The sequence below is a fragment of the Euprymna scolopes genome, chromosome 42 (assembly GCF_053919585.1).
Source record: "Euprymna scolopes isolate OS-2025 chromosome 42, ASM5391958v1, whole genome shotgun sequence".
NCBI classification, from domain to species: Eukaryota; Metazoa; Mollusca; class Cephalopoda; order Sepiida; family Sepiolidae; genus Euprymna; species Euprymna scolopes.
In genome coordinates, this window is record NC_136523.1 from 44,753,516 (window position 1) to 44,779,735 (window position 26,220).

Consider the following 26,220-nt stretch of genomic DNA (forward strand, 5'->3'; position numbering starts at 1 on the left):
ATTTAGGTCAATCTACATTACAAAAGAACTTATAGTGATAAAGTTGAAAAAAAAAAAAAAAAGAAAACATAAGAGTTAATAAATCTTGAATAATAATAGGCAAGAAGGGTCACGGAGGATGGAAAGACCGAGGAAAGAGCACTGACTAAACCTCCGCTGGACAAGCGCACAGAGAACTGGGACTTTGGGGAGGCTTAGTGCCACTCAAATCCCAGTATAGGCTAATGACCGCTGCCTGCAAGAATCATTGATGAGAGACTGTTGCGTTAACGCAAATTTATTTGCAAATGCTATCGAAGGAGGTGGAGAGTGCTGGACGTCTGGAGAGGCTTATTGTCACTCAACCTCCAGGGAACACCACAGGTTTTCAATTTCAATTTCTTTGATGATCTGTGTGAAAGCTCCATGTGAGCCAATAATAAAACAATAACGAGCTAAAAGAATTACAGTTATTCCCCTTTTAAAGTTTTTACAGTGACGATTTAACAATTTGTATATATTAATAAATTAGCTGGTTGCCTGGTTTTACAATATGTTTAAATATGATACTTTAATTTATGCAGATCGTGTATTATTTTATTTATTTCTTTTTTTTTACATAGGAGTCACCACTTATCAAGGCCCGGAGGCCACTCGAGGACAAGGGTTACTGAGTGTATAGTAGTCAATGGGATAATATTGTAGTAATGGTTAGTGGAAATTTGTTACATTGGATTACTTAAGGTGACGGTTCAACAGGAATTTGTTTACGTTGGACTTGAAGACGACTAAATTGCAGTCAGAAGAATCAATCCTCTATTGATTATAAATTACAAGGAATAATTTATCCAGTGGATTAATTTGTAAAAAAAATTAAAAAATAATAATGATAATGTTATTTATCAAATCCCATCTAGGTTTGTTTACAATATCACATCAGCTGATATTTGGGGTTGGCGATGAATGTCCTGGAAAAGTTTGATTAATGTTTAGTTTTAAAATATACAAAGAAATGATTTGCAGCGAACTCTTCTTTCATCATAAATTGAACTCATTAATAATAAAAAAAAAAAAAAAATTAAAATAAAATGGCAAAGTACATCCAGGCTTCAGCAGGGGATCATTCGATCTGTAGTCGAATGATCTACCACTAAGCTATATTTCCAGATTATAATAAATCTGTTGTTTTTTTTTTTTAAGAAGAAAAGATTTGCTAAGATTTTATTACCTCCCTTGGCTGCTGTAATGTAAAACATTCTTTTTTTTTTTTAACTATAAGAGATAAAAGCTATTAAGATTTTTTTTTTTTTTTTAGATTTTCTATACTTATTGGATGAATTTCTGTACAAAACCTATCTAAGAATACTGCCAGATGCATAAATTAGCTTTGTGTGAAATTTGCAAAAGATAGGTTCCGAAATGGCAGAGCTTATGAGGAAGGAACTCGCACACACACAAAGTGACTTTTTACATTATAGTATATCTGGTGAAGTATGTTAATCTATTTCAATTAATGTGGTATGACAATAACAACTGAAAACGGGCTTATCAGAATCAATTATTTTGAATTTATATTAAAAATCTACATTACAATAGAACTAAAAGTAAAGAATAAAAAAAAAACAAAAAACGTCACAGTTAAATCTTAAATGAAAAAAGTAACAATCAATCTTGAATGGAAAAAAAACAACAACAAAAAAAAAAAGTAACAGTTAATAAATCTTAAATGGAAAAAATCCTCAGAATTAGAGTTATTTCCCATATATGATTTTTAAAGAGATAATGTAACAATTTCTACATTAATATGTACAAATTGTTAAATCGTTTCTTTAGAAGTTATATAAGAAAAATGAAGTGAAGTATGTTAATCTATTACAATTTATATAGTATAACAATAACAACGGAAAGTTGGCTAGTCAGAATCAAAGTTTGATTTGTCCTTTTATTAGATCCAACTTTGGGAGTCAAAAAACAATAAATCAAATATGATGGTTTCCTTTAGATCAGCAAAACAGACTCATTTTACCGCCATAAAACAATAATTTTGAATCTACCTCTGTCATATCAAGGAATCCCCCCCACCCAACAACAAATTGAAAAGTCTTTGTTTTTTTTTTATATGCATCTATATTTTGAATTAATTTGTAAATAACAGTGATAGGTTGGGAGGAGGGGGGGTGCAATAGAGATCTTTCGCTTAAAGCTCAAGTTTGACAGCTAAAATTTATATATAAAGTGAATTACTTAAAATTGTTATGTGGATATGAGAATGTGGCTTCTTTGTTCAACAAGATCTGATCTACACACATTGGGATCATTATCATCATCATCATCATTTCAAACAAAGATTTTTGTGAGTGTAAAGAGGGGGGGGGAGTTGTTAATAGCATCACTGGAAAGGGATTTCTTATTTTCTATAAGAGTAAAGTAAATTTTTGAAGGGTAACAGATATTCTTAGTTATAGTCAGCTAACATACTTCCTAACTCCCGGCGTGTCTGCTACCGGAAGAGGTGACAAGGCAAATCAGTTCCTTCACTTTTATTGTTCTTCTGTATTTCTATTGTGAAGTGATTTATTGAAATAAAATAGAAGAAAAGGACATTATTGAAAAATCTACATCTATAAAAGTGAGAATGTGTGTGTGAGGACACTTCTCAACCTATGTACTCAATGAATTTACTCCAATAGTTTCTTCTCCAGAACTGCAAGTCTTTGTAACTTCCTTCCGGGATACTGCTTTCCCAACTGTACTGATATGCTTATGTCCCCGATAGTAGCTCCCTACTTCAGAGTCAAACGATTTATTGAAATTGAAAATGAAAAAAAAAAAAAAAAAAAATGACATTACTGAAAAGAATATACAATAAAAATTAAGATTTTTCAGTAATTCTTTAAAAAAATAAAAAAATAAAATAATTTCAATAATTTCAAAAATTCTTGATTAAAATTTTTAAACGTGCTTTCAATAATTCTTTAAATACAAAAAAAAATTTCAATTCTTAATTAAAATAAGACAAAAAAAATATATTATTAAGTAAAAAAAAGACTGCATGTAGGGATATAAGCGTGAGAGAAGAAAGTGAAGAAACTGATTTGCCTTGTCACCGCTTCCAGTAGCAGACACTGGAAGTTAGAAAGTACAGTAGCTAACTATTACCACATTCTCTCTCAAGGAAATCACAAAAACATTCAACCATAAGAAAATAAGTCTTGTTTATAAAAAAAAAAAAAAAAATAATAAAAAAATAATAAATAAAAAATTAGACCCTTGAGAATGGGGTGGCTTTCTTGATTGGTTCGGTGAGTTCAGCTTACCCAGAGGGCAGTTAGATCTGTGCCTATAAGAACTACCCCTTCCACCCCTTGCTTTTACTACACTATGATGATTTGCGGCATGGAATGGCGCGGGGAGTTATGTTGTCAATCACAGAAATACCAGAAGGTTCTGACCATTGATCCCACAGGAGATAGAAAGAAAGAGATGGGGAGGGGAAGAGGTGTCGAAGAAAGAGAGAGAGAGAGAGAGAGAGAGAGAGAGAGAGAGAGAGAGTTATTTCGTCTGATGAAAAGCGTGTCATCCCCTTTTGATGCAAATTTTTGGCGGCATTGAAACTATCAACACAATAAATTGACAGCATTAAAAAAAAGAAAATAAAAAAATAAATAAAAAAATAAGGGCAGAGAGCAGAAGGTGGGTGGTGGGTGGGGTGGGGTCCATTTGTTTCTTCTTCCTCACTCCCCTCCTCCTCACCACTAAGCTGGGTGGGAGGGTTGTTATAGGTAAAGAACCTGTTAAAAATTGCTTAAAACAAGTATTGGTTTAACTGACAGCTTCAAATGGGAAAGGAACTACCAGCAAAATCGCCAAATATCTCCAACGGCCATTATTACTCATGGGTAATGCACCAACAACAGGCATGAGACTGTACATTATCATCATCAACAACAACAGCAGCAACAACAACAACAACATCATCATCATCATCAACAAGTGCACGTGCGTGCATGTGCGCACTGACAGCAGGATAGGGTTCGGGAAGAGGAAGGGGGCCCTGTCAAGAAGAAAGGTCGCAATATCGAAGTGTGCGTGTAGGAACTGGGGGAAGGGAGTTAAGAGCCAAGTAAGAAAAACAATATATATATATATATATATATATATATATATATATATGTATACACCCCCCTCCCCACCAGAAATTCAATTAAAAACAAAATTTACACAGATTGAAGTGAGCGAGACCTTCTTTACCGAGTGAAAAGTCCATGCTGCCATAGACATCATCAACACCACCAAAATGTTGGAATAATCTCTGCCCTCAAAACAAATGAGAAGGGTGGGGGGATTGGTTTACTTTGTTTTAAGATTGAAAGCAGGTTTCTATCAAAAGGTACAAAAAAAAAAAAAAAAAAAAAACTCCAGCTCCATAGATTTTTTTTTTAGGGGAACTTCTTAAATTGTAAACAATAATTTAAAAAAACAAAAAAAAAAACAAAAAAAAAAACAAACAAACAAAAAAAAAAACACCTTTATAACATGTCAGTGGTGCTAATAAATTCACCTGGAAATAATTTATGAAACATTTTTTTTTTAAAGGTGGGAGTAGGTGAGGAGCCGTTAGTGGAGGGGAGAAAGGAATGTGCGGGGGCGGGAGGAGAAACAAGAGTCTCATGCCTGTGTGTTTGTGTGTGTGTGTGTGTGTGTGTGTGTGTGCGCATTTTTTTTTTAATACACATTTTTGGAAAATGCACCAGTGCACATCGTGATTTAAAAGAAAGTTTCACCAGGGTACATGAGGATGGGGTTATCAAAATAAAAAAATATGGGGGAGGTTCTTTTTTTTTTTAAGATTATGTGTATGAGGGGAAGGGGCGAGAGGGGCTTTTGACAAATAACTAAAAAAAAACAAAAAAACAATACAAATTTAAAAATAATGTAAAGAAATAAAAATGTAGACATACAAAAGTTTTTTTTGTCTTTTTCTTATTTTTATTTTATTTGTTTTTGCAATAGAGAGTTTAAAAACCTATAAAACAATTTTATCACTCACAAATTAGAAAAAAAAAACAAAAAACAAAAAAAAAAACAAAACAAAAAACTTCATAGGTTGATCTATCACAATGACCTGTAGAGCATTTGTCCACTCATCCAAGACCATCCAATAATGTGTGTGTGTGGGGGTAGAGAGGGGAGCAGAATATGGTTAAATCCATAAGGGTGAGGGTAGGGGTGATAGATAAATAGAGAGAGAAAGAGAGTACAAGAAGAGCAGGTGGTGGTGGGAGAAATACAATTTAAAGGGGGAGATAAGCCTGTACAAACTAAAAGACAACTGTAATCAAGTTGAAAAAAAAAAAAAAAAAAAAATGATACTAGCGGTCCCGACCCGGCATTGCTCAGAAGTATTTGTAGTTGCATTTTTGTCTTGCAAGAAAATATTTGTAAGTGTATCGGACGTATTCGCAAAATTACTTTCGAAACTGCCCAAAAGCGTATTTAAAAATTATCTGTGAAAAAAATCCAATAATAAAAATAATATAGAAGTAAATGAAATGAATTTATAAAAGGGTTTTTTCTTTTCTAAATACATGGCTAATTTGCTAAAACACGCAAGTCAGCGGCAAAAATTAAAACAATTTTGTTTTATTTTCTTTCATCATGTGCGTCTTGGTCTGTGATGGAAAGAATAGGTATGTACGTATATTTCTATATATAAAAGTCCGAAAACCATAGACATGGGCTTTAACAGCTTATATAGTGACTGGCAATTTCCCCCTTTATTTCATCAGACCATTTGGTTCCTGCGAGAAATTGCCAGTTCTCCCATGTGCTATTAATCTGTAGTCTTGAAACTACTTAAGCTCTACCACTGATATTCACCACTGTCCCCTTATAAATATAGCAACTAACTAACTAACTATATATATATATATATATGCAGAAAAAGTGGGATGGGGGAAATACCTTACAGCATGATATACATAATGACTTCAATATGAGCTCTATTCTGTTCGTATACGTTTCGGTACAGTCTGTACACATAGCCACACTCATGCAATGTGATTTAAATCTTTAAACAATTCCTCCACCTTCGAGGAAAACTTTTTTGCAGATAAAGTCAAAATTTAAAACAGTTGAAGAAATGTCAGTTTAAGCCTATCTACCGATACTGTGAAAGCCCGCCAAATCAATATTTTTGCTTTTATTAGCTTAACTCTTAAAATCTTCCTGTTCTTTTGAAACGTTATCTCTGATGTAAAAATACCTTTTTCTTTTCTCTTGGTTCTTGCATATCGGAAGAAAGCTTAAATTGTACCGAAATATAAGAATTAAATAAAGCCTAGTTCATATAAAATTTTACAGTCACTATATATGTGTGTGTGTGTGTGTGTGTGTTTTATTAGTCTATCTGTAGGTAGTAATTGCACTGATTTTGTCATTCAGAACTGATGTAACGAGGGAGAAGGGCTTATATAGATAATGAAACAAAGTAGTTCTGCAGAGGATGATAGGGAGGGAGCTTGTCTCCAAGAATGACAATAAAATGGGGTCAAAAATAGGGAAGGGTTTTACCACCAACTCTGAACTAGTCTGGTTATTATTAAAAAAAAAATGTACATGCTTTTTTTTCTTCGACCAATCAAAACATTTTATGGTCAAAGAAGGAGTAGGAAGAGTGGAAGTGAGGGATGAGGGAGAAAGATTGAGAAGGCCCTCCAGAGGATGATGGGCTTTACAAGAATATCAAAAATTCATTTAAAAAAAAAAAAAAAAAAAAAAAAAATGTCAACGGCAGATCCATCCACCTGTCGGAACCTCCCCCGCCTCCAAAAAAAAAAAAAAAAAAAACAAGATGCATGCCTGTAGAAGATAGATGTGTGTGAGGGAAAGAGGAGGGTGTTGAAAAGAGACAAGGAAATCAAAGGGAGGCGTGCACACACACACACACACACACACACAAAAACACACACACACAGTGATACGACTGAATTGCATATCACATGGATATCTTTAAAAAAATTTTTTTTGTATAATGTTGGATGGATGTGTAGGCCTGTACACTGATTGGCAGGGCTACATTGTGCATATAATATACATAAATTTTGTATATACATTTGTATATACAAAGTACACACTCACACGGATCTAAATGGTCACACACAAACAGCATGCGCACACACACACACCCACATTTATATATATGTATATGTGTGTGTGTGTGTGTGTATGTGCACGTGTCATACACACAAACATACATTTAAAAGGTATACATTCATATTTAACCATACATGTTTCCTGTACAGTCCGACAATGTACAAAGAGATGATGAATCTCAATACACAATAGTCAATTGCCATACAGTTAAACATATAGACTGGCTTTCACAAACAAAAAGTTAATAAAATAAAAAAGATAAAAAGAAATTTGAAAAGAAATAAAAAAAAAAAAAATGAAAAGAAAGGAGATAAAATTATATAAAAATTTAAAATAGTAAAAAAATTTAAATTAGGGTGGGGGGAATTATTAATCTTTTTTTTTTAGATGATTTTTTAAAAATTATTTTTGTAAATTTTTTTATTTTATTTTTTTTAAAGTTTTTTTTTTTGTTTTTACTGGACTCTATAAATTTTTTTAAATTTTTTAATTTTTTTTACTCAAACATTCGAGTTTAATTTCTAATCTCTGTATATGACCAAACCGCAAGTCAGACGATAGCATTTCGACCAACCAGACAACTCAACTGCCGCTGCTGGCCGTGTCTGTCTGGGGTGATAGTCACTCTCAAATTTTGGTGTCGGTTACCCACAAAGTTAAGTGCGAGGCAGGGGAAATAAAGTTTGGCATATTAGTTGTCGTTTATAACAACAACAACAACGACTTTTGTTTTAAGGTTTTTCTTTTTTTTTTTTTTTGTTTCAAATGCATTTAGTCATTATCAAGGTGAAGGACACTTTGACAAAAGACGCTGCTGAGGAGCAGAAAGTAGGCAGGGTGGCGGCCGCGCCGGCCGGCCATCGGTAATTTAGCCCGCTGGCGCCAGGGGCCCGCTGCTGTACATCCCACAATCAGACCAAGTTATACTCCTTCAAGTTAAGTTGTAAAATTGTATCTTTCACAGCTGCGAATACAAATCGGATATTTTCAGTATCTGAAATATGGAGAAAAGACAGAAATCATGAGTTCAGTCAGCGAAAAGGTAAGAATTTAGGAAATAATTGTATTCAAACTTACCTCAAAAAAGGTACAACAAAAAAGGAAAAGAATCCAGTCAATGGATTTTTGAACATCAAACTCCCCCCCCCCCCCCCAAATAGACCCAGAACTATTTATCTGTAAATCTCCATACTAGAATTTGACTGAAACCAGCAAAAGTTTTCAAACTGAATCCTGGAGGTTCCTCTAATTTTCTTTCTCTCCACACTTAAAAATTAGGTAGAGTACATGTATTGAATCAGACAAAACCAACTTTTGCTGATGCAGAAAAAACTGACATCAAAATGGAGAGGGGGAAAAAAAAAAAAAAAAAAAAAAAAAAAAAAAAAAAAAAAAAGGCAGCTTTTTAACAGAAAACAAAAATTTTTTTAGGACAATTTATTTTTCTTTTCAAAAAAAAAAAAAAGAAAAAAAAATCAATTAAATAAATTTTTAATGAAAATTCAGTTTTGGTGGTTGTATATCATACAAACGAAAAAAAAAAATTGAATTTCAAGTAACACAAATGGTACCTATGTAATTGTTATGTTGCAAATAGCAACATATCCAAAAATTACAGAAAACGATAAGATAGAAAATTAAATATTGATTGATTGATTGATTGGTTTTACGGCATATCAACCTATGTGGTCATTTAATGCCGGAGTCCTTTTTTTTTTTTAAAATATTTTTTATTGGGGGGGGGGGGGTTTCAGCCTTTCCTCCCTTTTTTTATAAAATCGAACTAAGAAATCAAATGTTGTATTTATACATGGATGTGTATATTTGGGTGACTTTAAATTTCCTTAAATTTTCTTATATAAATTTACTTTCCTTAGGTATGCTAGAATATTTGTTGAGTTGACCTTTTCAAAAAGCTCCTCCATATTGTTTTCTGTATAATATAGTTTTCTAGTTGGGGCGAGGTCATCACACCCAACTAGGATATGTTTTACTGTGAGTGTCTCCTGGCATGGGATGCACTCTGGCGCCGATTCTCCATTTAGTATATAAGAATGAGTAAAGTTGGTGTGTCCTATGCGCAGCCGAGTCAGTATCACATCTTCTCGGCGTGATCTCTTGATGACCGGACATCGTTCCTTAAGTTTAGGTTTGATTGAGTATAATTTGCTGCCCTCTTGCTGACTCCACCGCAGTTGTCATTTTTCCTGTATGTATGCTTTTATCAGTATGTGGAATCTTAAAATTGTCAGTTGGAAGGTGAGAAGATTTTTTTGCAGCTGTATCTGCCCTGCCATTGCCTTTGATCCTCACATGGCTGGGGATCCAGACAAGAATAATGTTTTTAGTGGTTGAAAGGATATTAATTTTTCTATTAATTTTGTTGTTAGTGGATTTTCTTGTTTTTGATTTTGTATAGATAATAGGACTGATAGAAAATCTGTGAGAATGATGAAGTTTTTGGTGGTTTCCTCTGAAATTATGTTGAGTGCTAGATCGATAACTATAGTCTCTGCAGTGAATATAGATGCTTCATTTTGAAGATTTCTCTTCATTGTGGTTTTATGGTACGTTGCTGTACATCCAGTGTGATTGTTGCTTTTAGACCCGTCTGTGTAGATAAAGGTGTAGTCTGAATATCGTAATTTTAAATGTTGAAGTTTGTCGTGGTATTCAATAGGGTTTGTGGTAGATTTGGACTTTTTGTTTAGGTTCAGTTTTATTTCTACTTGTTTCATGGTCCATGGGAGTGTTTTAGGTAGTATGAAGTTGTGAATGCTGGAGATTGGAATTTTCGATTCTTCAATGCTTTCCTTCATTCGGAGCCCGAAAGTTTTGATAGTTTTTCCTCTCATGTTGAAGAGTTCTTCATATTTAGGATAGAAGGTACATTGGTATGCAGGGTTGTTTGGGCAAGAATTCAGTTTAAGTAAATATTGAAGGGCTAACTTTTCTCACCTTAGATCTAGTGGGGGTTCATGTGCTTCGTGTATAGACTGTTCATGGGGGAGGTTCTGTATGCTCCTAGGACCAATCTTAGGCCAGTATGGTGAATAGGGTCTAGCCTTTTTATATATGATGTTCGGGTTGATCCATATATGAAACAACCGTAGTCTAGCTTTGAGCGGACTAGTGCTCTGTAAAGTTTAAGGAGTGTTTCCCTGTCTGCACCCCAATCGGTATGTGCTACCACTCTTAAAAGATTTACAGCTTTGTTACATTTTTTTTCAGATAGTTTATGTGTGGGATGAATGTTAACTTTTTGTCAAATAAAATCCCTAAGAATTTGTACTGGTCAGTAACTGGTATGGGCATTCCTTCCATGGTTAGGACAGGATCATTATGCATGTTCTTTAGTTTGCAGAAATGCATGCATTTCGTTTTTCTTTTGGAGAATCTAAATCCATTCTCTTCTGTCCATCTCATTAGTTTGTTTAAGCACAATTGAAGCTTCCTTTCTATTATAGATATATATCTATATCTACAGCATATTAGGAAGTCATCCACATATAGGGAGCAATCTACCCCAGGGTTAAGGTTTTTTACAATGTTGTTAATTCGGATACTGAACAGGGTCACTGACAGTATACTCCCTTGTTCATTCAAGTCCGAGAGAGCTGTGCCAACCTTTATTCTGAACCGTCTATTTTTTAAAATATTTTCAATAAAAATTGGCATTCTGCCTTTTAGTCCAAGCGCCTTCAGATCCCTTGTAACACCGTACTTCCACACAGTATCGTAGGCTTTTTTCATGTCAAAAAACACTTTTTCTTTTAATTTATTTTTTTTTTTTACACAGTGATCACCACTTATAAAGTCCCGGAAGCCACTCAGGGATAAGGGTTATTGCAAGTATATTACGTTAGTGTGGAGATTTGATGAAGTGTTTACTTAAGGGGGGGCGGTTCATTAGGAATTTGTTAACATTGGACTTGAAGACATCCAAGTTGTAGTCCGGTGGGAAGCAGGCAAACGGAACAGAGTTCCACAGACGTGCAGTTCTAAGAAAGAAGCTTTGTTCATGGAATCCGCATTTTGATTTAGGCACAGATATAGAGTGGGGGAAATTTTTCACAGTGGATTCAGCTAACTGCTGTTAAATGTTCCTTCCTTACAAAGGCTTCTCTGATGAAGGTTTCAAGTCTGACTATGTGGTCTATTGAACATCGGTTTTTCCTGAATCCTGTTTGAAATTCTGTAATAAGATTCTCTGTTTCCAGGAACCAGATTAGTCTTTTGTTTATAATCCTTTACATGGTTTTACAAATGCAGCTTGTTAGAGCTATTGGCCTGAAATTCAATGGATCTGAGACGTTACTTGATTGGGATTGGATGTTTGAGTTTTCAGATTTGGGGATTGGTATTATTGTGGCCTCTTTCCAGGTCTCAGGTACGTTTCCACTGGACCATATAATATTGAAAATTTCAAGTAGGTATTTCATTGAGGTTTCTGGAAGTTTTTTGAGGATTTCATACGGAGTTTCATCGGGCCCTGTAGCTGTGTCATGGGATTTGGTTAGCGATTCTTTTAATTCAGGCAAGGTAAGAGGTTGGTTGTATTTTTCAGTATTTTGTGATTTAAATAGAATTTTCTTTTTCTCTTCCTTTTCTCTAATCTTTTTGAATTTCTCTGTCTGTCACATGATGAAATTTTTGATAAATTATCTGCCAGGTTATTGGAAATATCTTTTTGATCGGTGTATATTTTGTTGTCTTTAGAGATGTGGGATATTGGTGTACTACTACACTTTCCTTCTATTTTCCTCATCATGTTCCAAACTGTTTTTGCCTTGGTATTCACATTAATTTTGGATATATAATTTCTCCATGTTGTTCTTTTGGATTCCTTTATGATTCGTCTGACTTTTGCTCTGTTGTTTTTGAAGAAATCCAGATTTTCGCTTGTTGGGTACTTTTCGAATTTTCTCAAGGCAGCTCGTCGAGCTCTGATGGCTTTTCTGCATTCTTTTGTGAACCAAGGTTTGTTGTGATTGTTGGTTTTGGTTGTTTTCGGTATGGTATTATTTGCTATGTTTGTGAGTGTTTTAATGAAGTAGTTCAAATGGTCATCTTCATCTTTCTTTTCAATAATTAATTGGTTTTTGCACTGTTCCTGGAAGTCTTCCCAATCCGCTTTATGTAGGTTCCATTTGGGTGTTTTTTGTTCAGTACTAGTACTTAGACTTTCCAGGATGATTGGGAAATAATCACTCCCACAGGTGTCATTGTGTACTTTCCAATCATAGTCCATATATATGGAAGGATCACATAAGGTAAGGCCAATGGCGGTGAAAGTACCTGTTGCTGGGTACATATAGGTGTAGTTTTGATTATTAAGGAGGCATAGATTATTTTTATTTATCATGTTTTCTATTTCTTTTCCTTTTTTATTTGTTTCTTTACTTCCCCATATTACATTGTGATTGTTGAGATCTCCTAGTAGAAAAAAGGGTTTAGGGAGTTGTTTTATTAATCGAGTTATCTCAGTTTCGTTGATTGTATCTTTTGGAGGGATGTAGATTGAGCAAAGTGTTATAGTTCTATGTAGAGTCACTGGAACTGCAATTGCTTGCAAGTTTGTGTTTATATTTATTTGTCTTTGAGGGACTTCATTCTTCACGAGTATTGATGTGCCTCCAGAAGCTCTGTCTGTATCTTTATGTAGTTGTAATATGTGTAGTGTTTTATGTTGATGGTATTATTTTCTTTCAGAAACGTCTCCTGCAGACAGACAAGTGCTGGGCTCATATTTGTTATTAATAATGTGAGTTCATTTTGGTTTGCTTTTATCCCTCTGATATTCCATTGTAATATTTTGTTCATCATTTGGAATTGTGTTCAACTTCCATCGTCTCCAATCCCTCAAATCTATTTTCTGTCGGAGTCCCTGTTCGGGATATAGATCGGGATCTTTCTTTTCCTGTTTTTGTTTGTTTTTGTTTATTTGTCTGGGGGTATTTTTGATTCTTTTCTGGCTTGTGATGTGTTTGCTGGTTGTTCGGTTGTTTTTGTAGAAATGGTTTGTGGTTTTGTTTCTTTTTGTGGTTCAGTAGTGTCTTTACTTAATATTATCCTTGGATTGGTTGCAGACATTGCACTAATCATTTTCCTCATTTCTTCTATTAGTTCTTTCATTTCCTTTATTAGTTTGCTTAGGACATCAATTTTCTTGTCAGTTGTATCCGTTACATGTATATGACCATTTTGATTATTGATTGGAGTAGTTTTTTTTAGTTGCATCTGCATATGTTTTAGTTTCAATGATTTTCCTGGCCTCTGGGTAGGATATATTCTTTGTATGTTTTAGTTGAGTCACTTCTTTTTCTCTTTTCCATATTTCACAATATCTAGAGCCAGCACCATGATTTCCAAGGCAGTTGGCACACTTGAAATCTTTTCTGCAGTCAATGTGTGGGCCGCTTTCTCAACATCTTCCACACACTGGTAAGCGTGTGCACAGATCTTGATGGTGTCCAAACTTCTGGCACTTGAAGCATTGGAGGGGGTTTGGAATATAAATGTCTACATTTATTTTCATATATCCAACTTTCACTTCTTTGGATATGGTGAGGGAATCAAAAGTTAGTATATATGTGTTGGTATCGATTTTCTCACTGTTTTTTTTTTTGATTTGGACTCTACGAACATCTAACACATTCTGTTTCTGTAAGTTTGTCTTGATTTCCTCCAAGGGACAAAGTGCAAGTTCGTGGCTTTTCACAACTCCTTTGCAGGTATTTAGGGTTGGATGTCTGTAGCATTTGACTTTAATTTTTTCAAATAATTTTAGTTTCAATATTTCTTTAGTTTGTTCTTCGTTATGGGTTTCTATTAGTAGGCTGCCGTTAAATTGTTTTTTTAATAGACTTTGGTTTTAAAGTTTTAAGATTTCTTTCAATTTTAAAAGGTGATAGTTTGCTCAAAGGAGTTTCCTCTATTGATTCTATTACTACAAATGTTCAGTTCCTTGGTTTTATCGTCTCTTCCTCAGAGCTACTGATGTCAGAGACATCAGAGTGAGTTCTCTTTGGGTGGTTGGGTGGTTTTTGGGAGGAATAAGCCATATATTTTGTTTTCTTTTTTCGTTATCTTTGTTCCCCACCCATCTCGGAGTCCTATTTGGGAAGAGCCTGGGGGGAAACCCATTCGCCCAGCCTCCACAGGGATACAATGATGATATAACCGACTTTGGTGGTATCATAATGATTATCTGTTCTCTTTTGATATTGCTATGGGAGCTGTAGCAATCCTGAGGGGTTTACAGCCTCGTCATCGATATTCACACCTAATTGATTGACCCTCAGCCACCGCTTTCCATCATATATTAGGGAGTAGGGTTATTTGTGGGAGAGGGTGTATGTGTTGTGTTAGTAGTGAGTTTTTGGAATGGGCAATATATGGTGGGGCTTGGCGTGACTGGCCGATTGGTCGGATCGGGCCTCTCCGACCGCCCGTCTAGTTGAAGTAAGGGCCAAAGTAATGTGTTGCGGTGCCTAAACTTCCATGTATCCTGGTCTAGGTTCGCTCAATCACCAGGATCACGTCCTAAGACATTACGGGTAGCAACCCACGGCTAACTCGTTGCCCCATTGAGGGATTTTTACCCCCTGCAGGGGGCAGTCAGTTTGTTCTCATGCCCTACCGACAGGGCAAAAAAAAAATAATAAATAAATAAAAAAAATAATAATTTAATAGAATATATTTGTTGTTGTTTTTTTGGTCAGGGTGGACCTGGGAGCAATGGCAATTAAGAGGTGGCTCCACACTCCCCAAAGCCTGTAAGCCGGACCTCACCATCGGATGTAGTTTAAGGTCATATCCAGAACCGGGAGTAAGGTAGGAAAAAATAAAATAAAAAGGGGAGGGAGATAGGCTGTTGTTTTTGTTTTTGGTTTTGCAGAATATAATTAAGTTTTACAAAAATGATCAGAAAACAAAAAAAACGTCAATGTAGGTGCATTTCGTCTCAGGAAGCCACAGAGCAGCCTGATCTGGTAGCACCAGAATTAAATATTGTGACAAACTGTTTTTCAATAAAGTTTATATGGGGGAATAAATTTTGTCCAGCATTTTGAATTACGTTCATCACATGACGTAAGCAACAGAAATGAACTATTTCCCCTGTCAATATATCTTTTTTTTTTTTTTAGTAAGCATAATATAGTAATTTTGCTTCCTTTCACAAATTTTTTTTTATTAATAATTATTTTTGTACATTATTGTTTTCTGTAATTTTTGGATATGTTACTATCCAAGACCTAACAATTACGTAGGCATCATTTGTTTCATTTTAAATACAATATTTTTTTTCTGTTTGTTTAACATAGAAGTAGCCAAGTTTTTTTTATTTATTTATTTTTTTATGAATTGTTTTTTTTTTTTATTAATAAACTAAAGATTGTAAAAAAAAAAACAAAATAACAATCAAAACAACGATTTTTACATGTTATTTTGAACTAGACAAAATAGTTAGGGTTAGGTTAAGGTAAAAAAAAAAAAGAAAAGTATTTTTGTCCAGCTCAAAAGCTGTACAATGTTTTTTTTTTTTTTTTTTTTTTTGTCAGAAGTTATGTTAATACAGATAAAAGTTGTCATCTACTACTCAAAACTTCTGATTACATCAGCATATCCCAACATAAACAGTCAAAAGATGCCAAAGAGAAAAAGGCAATTTTGTTGGATTCAAATCCTGTACCAGTACAAAAAATTATTTTTGATAAAAAAAAAAAAAAAAAATGATAGAAATTATATAGAGTATCCTTTTAACAGCCACACCATATTTAAGCATGTATTAATATTGTTGATGTCCATTCAATTTGTGTTTAGAGATAAAATGATATTTCAAACTTAAGCATGACAGAGCCTCTTATATAGATGCTTGGATATAATGTTAGGTACGTTTATATATTTATATGTACAGGATTCGCACCTAAACTAATTATGGGATTTGGAAACACTGCTTTGTATAAGTATGGTAATGTAGGCTATATTGAGTTTAATTTCATGCAAAAAGTGGAAACCCTTTGTGAAAATTCAGATAAAAATAAAAATTTTTGTGAAATTTTAACAATAGGTATTCAACATCAAATGATATTTATTTTCAGTTTGAAATATTTTAAAGGGTTCTTGGGAAGCACATTCTGCCATTTAAACATTCAAACGTTTTAGATTGGCATTAAATTTAATCCATACTCATGAGACTTTAATTACACAAGATTCCCTGAATTTGGACATTTTAAGAATTCTCAGGTTTAAGCCATAGATTTTATACATTTTCTAGAATCAAAATCAACCAATTGGTTTTAATTATAATTGAAATAAGAATTCTAAACCTAAGGTTTAGTAACACATTTTGTTATTAAGGGAGTGAGATGTGTAAAAACGGTGAAAAATAGAGATTGAGATAAAAGCTTAAATATAAAGCTGTTACACTTTTGACCTCTTTTATTTTATATCATTTATATTTTTATGACCCCCCCCCCCAAGCAATGTCAGGAAACCCTGCTAATTCTTTGATGAAGCTGACTTTGCTGATAGATCATTTTTTTAAAGTAGTGTTTGTTTTTGAAAGATTTGATTTGGCTGAAAATGCCGAAAAGCCTTCATCCATAATTTTTGACTTGACAGATACCACCGACAAGGGTGGAGATTACTTTTGTTGCCTCGCAACATTTTTGGGTATAGAATGATAAAAGCTTTTTTCTTGGTGTCTCATTTTTAGTCTCTTTCTCAAGTTCTACATCCATAGATTTGCTTTGCAATGATGTATTTATCAAAATGGGTTGAGCAGCTGCTGGGGTCAGAGATTTAAGGGTTGTTTGAAAGGAAAACTATTTGTAACAAGTGATGCTAATGACTTGGAAAAGCTGTTTAAATGAATGAAAGGAAGCCAATATAGTCAATGGAAGGGCCGCGTTTTGGCTGTTCTTAGTCTGTTGGAAAACGTGACTTAAGTGATCTATTCCATGAGAGTATTCTTGCTGCCATAGTTCTCTTTAACATGGAAGACTTTAGGCATGGTTCGGAAACAGGACATTCCTCTTCAGATGTGTGAGTATGCAATGTTTGTGTGTGCGTGAATCTTCCTTAGTAGACATTATCTACTATGACCAAAGTCTTGTCTCAGTTCGTATAGAACATTGTGCGAGTCATTTATTTGTTGATGTATTTTTGTCTCTGCAGAATATGATGCCTCAGGAGCATTATAGGTGTTTTTGGCTTCATGGTAGGACTGCAGTGAGCTATTGTCATCAAATGAAGATGGTGAAGTGCTGCCTCAGGAGTTGGGATGCCAGAGCTTTTGTTAGGTATTCCATTGCATTTGACAAGATTCAGAAGCGCAAGTCTGCCTTTTTAGTCCAAAGATTCTACTTGAAAATCTGCTACGCTTGTTCTCATAGTCTGTACGATTCTGGCACGAGTTTGAAGGAAATATGGAAAACTAGACGCATCATTTTTGAAGATAAAAGTTCAAATATGCTAAGGACCAATTACTTTGCCCATTGATGATGGCATACATTCTTACCAACTTATCCAGTTGGCTGATGGGGGGGAGGAGGTTGGACGTTAATGAGGCATCATTTGAAGAACTTTTCTGCATGCACTGCAAAACCACTCTGGTTGCTATCGGGGAGTTTTCCCCCTTACCACACTCTGAAACGAATCTCATGTCTACTGCCCAAAAGGGGTGACCTTGGATGGAGGACAATGTTGTGCCCTTCATCGTTACTCACTGCATATTTGAAGCTTTCTCTGCAGAATTTTGATATATATGCCATAGACAAGCAATATTGGATATATATGCCATAGACAAGCAATATTTGGATATATATGCCATAGACGAGCAATATTTTGATATATATTCCATAGACAAGCAATATTTTGATATATATGCCATAGACAAGCAATATTTTGATATATATGCCATAGACAAGCAATATTTGAAAGAGGTGTCATTATTTTTTCATGAATATCTTGCGCTCATTCTAGGGATTCTATCAGAACGCGTAACATTTCATCAAATAAAATTTTCTGCATAAAAGACAATATTGGGTTCTTGTTATCCTTGTTTTTCCGACATACAAAATTGTAAATTGTAGAAGACACTTCAGTTTTATTCACTGATATCACCCTTAGTTTGTTCTTTTGTTAGTGAAAGTGGGTTAATTCTGAAGCTTAGATCATTTTTTATCCTAGCTGCATGACAAAGTTTACAAATATGGTAAAAGGACATATTGTGATGTTGCTATTTTATTCCGAACCAACGAATAGTTATCCATCATGAAGTGAGGATGGTCGCTTGACTACCAAGGTGCAAAATCCGAATCGTATCCAGGAAAGATATGTTGGAAAAGTCTCCATCTTTCTTAACCAACAGGAATTCTGTAGCTAAGTCACAGAGTTCCCGTAGCTTTGGGAAATCATTTGTTTGAAAATCTGTGGAAGTCAACCACTTGTTTAAAGAATACAAACTATCATTTCAGAGACACAGTAACACCCGATGAATTGATGCCATTTTCTTGCAAGCCATCTCTTAGGGTGATGTAGGTGGACTGACCTTTGTCTTTTGGCATGTTGTCCTAACTCTTTACCAAGCCATTTTACAAGAAAACCAATCTCTTCGCTGTATGCGAGACTGAAATATTTGGTGGCGCTCTGAAAGGACCACTTTCATGCTCTGTAGTCATAAGTCTGTCAGTGAAAGGTGGCAATTCCATGGTAATAAGTGAAGTACTCCATAAGATTCAAAGTATGTTGGAACAGAGAAGCATACTTTGTTAGTGAGGCACCAGTTTTTAGGTGGTTCAATGCTCTTAATACATGAAGTAGGAGTTATAACTGATAACAGGAAATGTTTGGGTGAATCTGTCTTTCTAAGTTCCTCAGCTTAAGATGGAGGCATGGGAAGGGGGGTAAATCACTATGCCAATGCCCCTGGCCCAAACTTTCTGTTTTGAATATAAATACATTAAATTTGAAACTTATTCCTTCTAGAATAAAACTTCTAAACGAATAAAAGTTTTTTATGTCTCTAAACTAATTCAACATCAAAATAGCTTATGTTTATTTAATTCTATGATACAGTTTGTAATGCCGTATATATAGTAATCTGCAAACACATAAAAACTGATGAGTATTCTTAATTTTTATATTTATTTCATAAACAGTTTTGAATAAATGCATATTCTGCATTTGTAATTTGCCTTGTTATATTTTATATATACACACACAATAATTTTGTTAATAAAATATCTGGAATGCTGAGAACAGATGCTATACTTTGATTTATTTTAATTATGAGAACCCATCCCCATTAAAATATTATACACTAATAGATTTAATCTGTGTCTTTTCTCATTTAAAACTGTCTAATGATAAAAACATTTTTATTGCTCCTTGGCTTTTTAATTAAAAAAAAAAAAAAAAAAAAAAATGCAGTATCTGTTCTCTCAACATTCCAACAAAATTAGATGTTTTATTATCAAAATTGATAAGGTCTATCGACTTAGATAATTACATTTCAAATAGATTATAGTTTCAGAATTATTTTCATTCAATTTTTTAACGATACAATGTACACCATCTCAACATTGCATCAGGTTTCATGTTTAGAGACAACCATCAAATGTGACTTATTGTTTTTATGCTTTGTTTGAATTATTTTAATAAAATGATTGAATGAATTATCTCCCTTACTTCCATGATTTATGAAGTTTTAAAACAAATATTGTAGCAATTGATTGTCTAGCATTTCTTTTAATCTACAAAAATCACAAGAGGAAACTTTATAATAGTATTGTTACCAACTTAGGTTACTGGGTAGACACAGATGGCTGTGTGCGCGTGTGTGTGCTTGTAGTAGTCTCCCTTTATTTTCAGATTATTTTGCTTAAATTTAAGCTGAATCATGACATCATAGGCAAAGTGATGGTCATTATGTTATATATTGCTCTATTTCTATCAAAGAAAATGTTTGTGCCCCCGGCCCAAAAAACTAATATAAATTGTTTGATTATGATTTATCATATAATAAATAAATAAATCGATCAAGTAGTTTTATTTTTATGAAGATCATTTTTAAGCAAATTCAACTTTTTCCAATGTCTCTCCCTTCCCATGTCTTTCTAAAATCCTAAGAAAGTTTAAACTATTGGAAGTTATCTCCCTTGTCCTACAAAATGGCATTAAAAGAGTGATCATCATTTAGCCATAAAATTTGATTTTCTTTATCTAGAATAAAACTACTCACTCGATTTACATGATTTTTGGTGTAAAGTATTTTCTTTCGGGTACATGTTGCATCAAGCAAGAATGCTGTTACTATTTATTTTTTGTTCTCCATTAATACAGTTATGGGAAAAAGTAATACAGCTGCTGCTATCATGACATGAAGAAAACCAAAAACCTCTGGTTCTACTCTTAACAACTCCCATCTTTATTAAAGGTTTCCGTTTGAAATTCGGTATAGATTTCAGAGTTTAAAAAAAAAAATGCACCTGAAGAAGATAGGAGCTTATATTAGTTGAAATATCATAACATTTTAGATATATCCGAGTGAATTTGTCAAGCTAACTTTTCAAACTCATTTTCATTGCTAAATGTGTATATAAAATGGACACATCCAAAGATGACCAAATCTTGTCAACTTCCCTGAACTTCATGACCATGAAAATAAAATATTAAATTGAGTTGCAAATTTTGTAAAAACTGTTTTGACCACACTTGTGAAGTCGAGAGGCATATGGCCCAACCCCGACTCTGAAAATTCTGACTCCGACTCATTTTAAAGTCTTCCAAGCACGAGTCCAACTCTTTAAAACTTCAGAATCTGAAACTGTTTTTGAATGCTTGCTCTCTACTTACCGTCACATTAAAGAAAAAAATCCAAATTCAAAACAAAAGTCGATAAAGCACTGTAAAAAGAACGATTTTAACATGACACTGAATCCGACATCACCGAAACACATCAAACGTAAACAAAACATTTTAATATTAACTCCATCTCAGAATAATAATTTTCTTGATACAAATAAAAAAAAATAAAATTGTGGAAATTATTTTTATGAATACATCACATATTTTGAATTTTAATTTCTGTTTTTCCTTCACAATTTTGAGGAAATCTTCTAAAGGCAAATTTCAGTTTGCATGTCCAGATAAAACTTGAAAAAAAAATACACAAAAAACATCAACACGGTACTAAAATTTTTTTTCATTATTTGAATATCAAATGGCCATGTATATTAACTTATCAGTTATCAAGATGTACACATAACTTTTAATGTTATCGTGTAAAGGGAAGTAACTTGATTTTTTAGAGTTATTTCCCTTACACCAACTTCAGTCAGAGAGAAGAGAGATGGTGAAGAGGGAGAAAGGGATAGGACTAAAAGTTATTACATTTTTGCTTTGGGGCAATACTAGGTAACCCTGCTAGTTGAATAATGAAAAGTTCAACAAATAAATATTTTTCAAATATATATATATATATATATAGTCATCCACATACAGTACTGTTTCGCTGTTTCACAGCTCATCAGTGCGACTAGACAGGCAACTACCTCAAGCCAGGATTGAAACCCGACCGTTTGTACGGCAGTCAAGGCTCCTAACCATTACGCTACTGGTTGTATAAGTTGTAGGTTCCATCCACGGCTGGGGAAAGGTGTATGTCTAGCCGTACTGATGAGTTGTGATACAACGAAACAGTATTACATGGATGACAATTAAAGCCCCCCCCCCCCTTCTTTGGGTTGAGCACTTTGTAAATATATTTTGATCTGACATGTATTTTAAGCTATTAAGCGAAGCCTATTATTAATTTGTTTGTAAACAAGCTAATGCTTAGCGCACTGTCGTGACGGGTGGATACACACTTGGGGAGAAATATTTATAGCATTAATTCGTGGTCCAATAGTGAGAGCTGCCAACTGTCAATGTGACGGTTGTAGGTTTGATCCACGGCTGGGGAAAGGTATGTCTAGCTGTACTGATGAGTTGTGATACAACGAAACAGTACTGTATGTAGATGACAATATACAGGGTGTTTCAAAAGTCTTGGGAACATAAAGATTTTTAATAACTCAAAAACTATTAGGAGTTAAAAAATGAAATTGGTACCGTTGGAAAGGTTAAAGTTTCAAGTTTTGTGGGGAATCTTCAAACTTGCTCAATATGAGCACCATTCGTCACACGGCAGACATCTAGTCGATAGTCCATTTCCTGCCAAACGCGTTCCAGCATCTTGACGTCAATGGTTCCCACAACTGCCGTTATTCGAGCCTTTAGTTCGTCAATATCTCTTGGAAGGGGCGGCACATAGACTTGTTGCTTGACAAAGCCCCAAAGGAAAAAGTCACACTCAGTACCCCATATGCGAGTGCTATGCTTGTTAACTTTGCCATTCAGATAGAAAGTCGCCTCATCGCTAAAAACAAGCCGGTCATCAAAGCCGTTATCTTCCAACTTCTCTTGCATTGCAACGCAAAAGTCACGGCGAAGTGGCTTATCAGTGTCCTTCAACTTTTGGACCAACTTGAGCTTGTAAGGTACCATTTGCAGTCGTTTCCTTAAGACACGCCAGACAGTTGCTGGAGCAAGCTGAAGTTCCCTGCTGGCTCTTCTCACTGATTTACGGGGGCTCTGCTGAAAGGCTTCCGGACTTGCTCAACTGCATCTTCTGAAGTTGAAGGGCGACCTGTTTGCTTACTTGGGCACAAACACCCATCTTTCACAAATTTAGCATGCCATCTGACAATGGGTTTCCTTTCAGGGACTTCTTTTTTAAATTTCCTGCGAAATGCACGCTGAACACATGTCCACGATTCAGTCTTTGCAAATTGGAGGACGCAAAACGCCTTGTCTTGTTTAGAGAACGCCATTACTGCACATGGAAAGATAAGACGAAAATCATTAGTATGACCAAAAACTTGATTAAGCAAGCTTTAAAATGACACCAGTTTCATTTTTCTACCTAGAATAGTTCATGAGATATACGCATTTGTAATGTTCCCAAGACTTTTGAAACACCCTGTATATATATATATATATATATATATATATATATTTATTTCAAGCATGCCTAAATATACCAATATATATAGATTCTAGTTTATATGGTTAAATTTCATTTAAAAAGGTCAATTTTCAACCCATGGGTTAAGGACATTAATTTAAACTTTGTATTCTTTGATTCAAGCAATAAATTTTGAATTTTATTTGAAAATTGACCCTTTTATTAAATGAAATTTAAAAATAAACTAGAATCTTCATATGCTCTATCTAATATATTGAGCAATTTTATTTGGCTGGGATTGTCTTATATGAATATTTTCTTCTAGTATTCTATAAGACTAGGAACCATTAGATTCACCAACCTGTAATCTAATTTCATTTCAATACTTCAAAGTATACACACACACACACACACACACATACACACACACGTCCCTCTCCCTCCCTTAGTTTGAAGCTCTCAAGCAATTAATGTTTATACTGAGATTTTGCTTACTCTCAGCAAGTGTCAAATAATAATGGAAGGATTATGAGTGCTAACTTTTGCATAGATGATAGCGCTTTAACCTCAGCTTTTTTTAGAAAAGTTATTTGGGAGTCAGCACTTATCAAGTGGCCCCCGGGCCTTGATTGATTGGTTGTTTTTGTTTTACGGCATATCAACCCTTTTCAGGTTATTTAATGCCGAATCCAGTGATTTTGAAGAACAATTTTTTAATAGAGTATATTTGTTTTGTTAAGTCGGTTTCTATTTAACCCATAGTTGGGACCCTAACAGAGTGGACCTGGGAGCAATAGCAATTAAAGGGTGGCTCCACACTCCCTAAAGCCCGCAAGCTGGGGCCTCACCATCGGATATAGTTTAAGGTCATATCAAGGACCGAAAGCCACTTGAGGATAAAGGTTTAATGAATGTAAGGTTGTAGTATAGTAATTGTTAATGGTGTAAATTGGATAGAATTTGATTATTTATGGGGACGGTCCAAAAAAAAAAAACTTGTTTACATTTGATTTGAAGGTAACTGTGTTGTATTCAACTGGGAAGCAGGATAGTGGAACAGTTCTGAGGAAGAAGCTTTGTTCATGGAACCTGCATTTAAATTTAGGCACAGATAGAGCGGGGTAAATAATATATAGTTGTTATAGCTAGGCGAGTGTTTTTTTTGTGAAAGTTTGGCAAAGGGAATCATAGATTGGAGTTCAGTCGAGCACTTGCCCTGAAAATAACAATAGAGAAAAGACAGACTTGCAACTTCTCTTCTGTAAGAAAGAGATTGCAGGGAAGAGGAAAGGGCATTACCTACTAGGTTTCGAGCCAGTTTTGAACTATCTAAGTTGGATAGGGTGCGCTTGAGGTTCTTGTGCGTCTAGCCACACTGAAGAGTTGTGATACAAAAAAAAAACAGTTTCTGGACGACAATATATATAGCATATATGTCTTAAGTAAATAGCAATTATTTTGGATTTTTTAATGGGATGGGGATGTAAAGAAAATGTTATTGTGGGCTTAAATCAACCTAAAAATGTCTTTGTAAGTCACATTAAATCTTTCAGGCGTCAATGTAACTGCAGTGACAAATCCACATTTGGTTGAAAAAATAAAAAACAAAAAAAGAAAAACAAAATAGCTACTATGTATATCTACATCTACAGATGACAAGCTTAAACTAATGGGTTGTAATAATTGAACAGAGTCTAACATTTTGAGAGGACAAATTTCTAAAAGGCAAAAATCATAAACACAAAGCAATAGTTACTGCGCTTTACAGGGAATTAAGTTTTGTTTTTTCTTCAAGCAGATAAGGTTTGAAGCCAACAAATTCGAGTTTCACAATTGTGTATCTGTGATGGCGAGAGGGTTTTACTGTCTGGTGTCTTCCTGGGACGCACACAGTGATTTGAGGGAATCCAACAAAGGTTTTTAAATAAATTGGAGTGTTTAAGGAAGTTTTAATTATTTAAATTGATTACAAAAACTTGTTTTCAAATTTGAAACAAAAACAGAGTTTATACTTGATTACAGTTCAATTAAGAAAAAGTTGAGAATTATTACATAAGTGTTGCTGCTACTTCTGAAATTGACAACGTTCCTGTTTTTTTTTTTTTTTAATTTTTTTTTTTTTTTTTTTTTAGATTAATAGAAAGTCAATTTATCATAATGTCTGTAAAACAAAATGATTTACTGTAACTTTTCTCTGGTTAGAAACACTTCTCCCCGAAAGTGAAATGCTTCAGTCAAGATCAGAGAAATAGGATACGAGAAGTTCTATCAAAGCTCACTTTAATCAAGAAGTTAAGTTTGTTTTTTAAAGAAATTATGAAGTTATTTGACCAATAAGATATTATTATTATAAGTTATTTTAATGGATTTTTTAACTCTTTAATAAGTTATTACTAAATTTTTAAAATTAATGTTATAATAAAGTTGTTTTAGTTAAGAAAAATAAGTTTCATGTTTATATATTTTAACTAATATAAAATAAAGATTTCTACAAAACATTTTTAATTTTATTTTTATTACGTGCACAGATTAAAAAAGGAGGGGGGGGGAGAACGGTGTGCACCATGGCGGCTGCTGACAGTGTCTCTACTACAGACAACTGAAGGAGGCGATGGCAGAGGAGTGCATCACTATTTTGCAGTGATTGCATAAAGGGGAGACAACTCTGTGCAGGTATCGCACATACCTGTGGCACAAGTGTAATGGTAATAAAGCATTTTTTCTTTATCCTCATTCAAATCCATATAGGAATTCATCATAAACTCTCGAGCGGCTTCATAATCGCACTTTGGACCTGGAATAAGAGAAAGTAGGAAAGAAATGAACTCCTTTTGTTAAAACACAAAAACCCTACCTGTGGCACAGGTGAAATGACTATATATTATTTTATCGGGGTCTGGATTTAAATCAACAAACATTCGCAATATGAATTCACGGGCAGCCTGTGCATCTTTCTTGGGACCTGAAATTAAAAAGTCAGATTGGGGAAGGAAATGGTTAAAATTGGGAGAAATGTTTTTCAGATTATTTAGAGAAAAAAAGACAACTTTACAGCAATTTGTAAAAAAAAA

At 34.2% G+C, this 26,220-nt stretch overlaps 1 protein-coding gene across 4 annotated transcripts in view; it reads right to left on the reverse strand.

The window, feature by feature from the left end:
* Positions 1-7,524: 7,524 nt before the first annotated feature.
* Positions 7,525-26,220, reverse strand: part of LOC145267071 (guanine nucleotide-binding protein G(q) subunit alpha) — a 170,383-nt gene continuing 151,687 nt past the window's right edge. For 2 of the 4 annotated variants that reach the window (XM_080123031.1, XM_080123030.1), the window contains exons 8-9: positions 25,836-25,943; positions 7,872-8,128 (exon numbers count right to left, since the gene is read on the reverse strand). In XM_080123031.1, coding sequence (XP_079979157.1) covers positions 8,046-8,128; positions 25,836-25,943 — 191 coding nt within the window. In that variant the 3' untranslated portion in view covers positions 7,872-8,045. Of the gene's footprint in view, positions 8,129-25,835; positions 25,944-26,003; positions 26,112-26,220 lie in introns of all 4 variants that reach the window. The other 2 variants (XM_080123029.1, XM_080123028.1) reach the window with 2 other exon arrangements.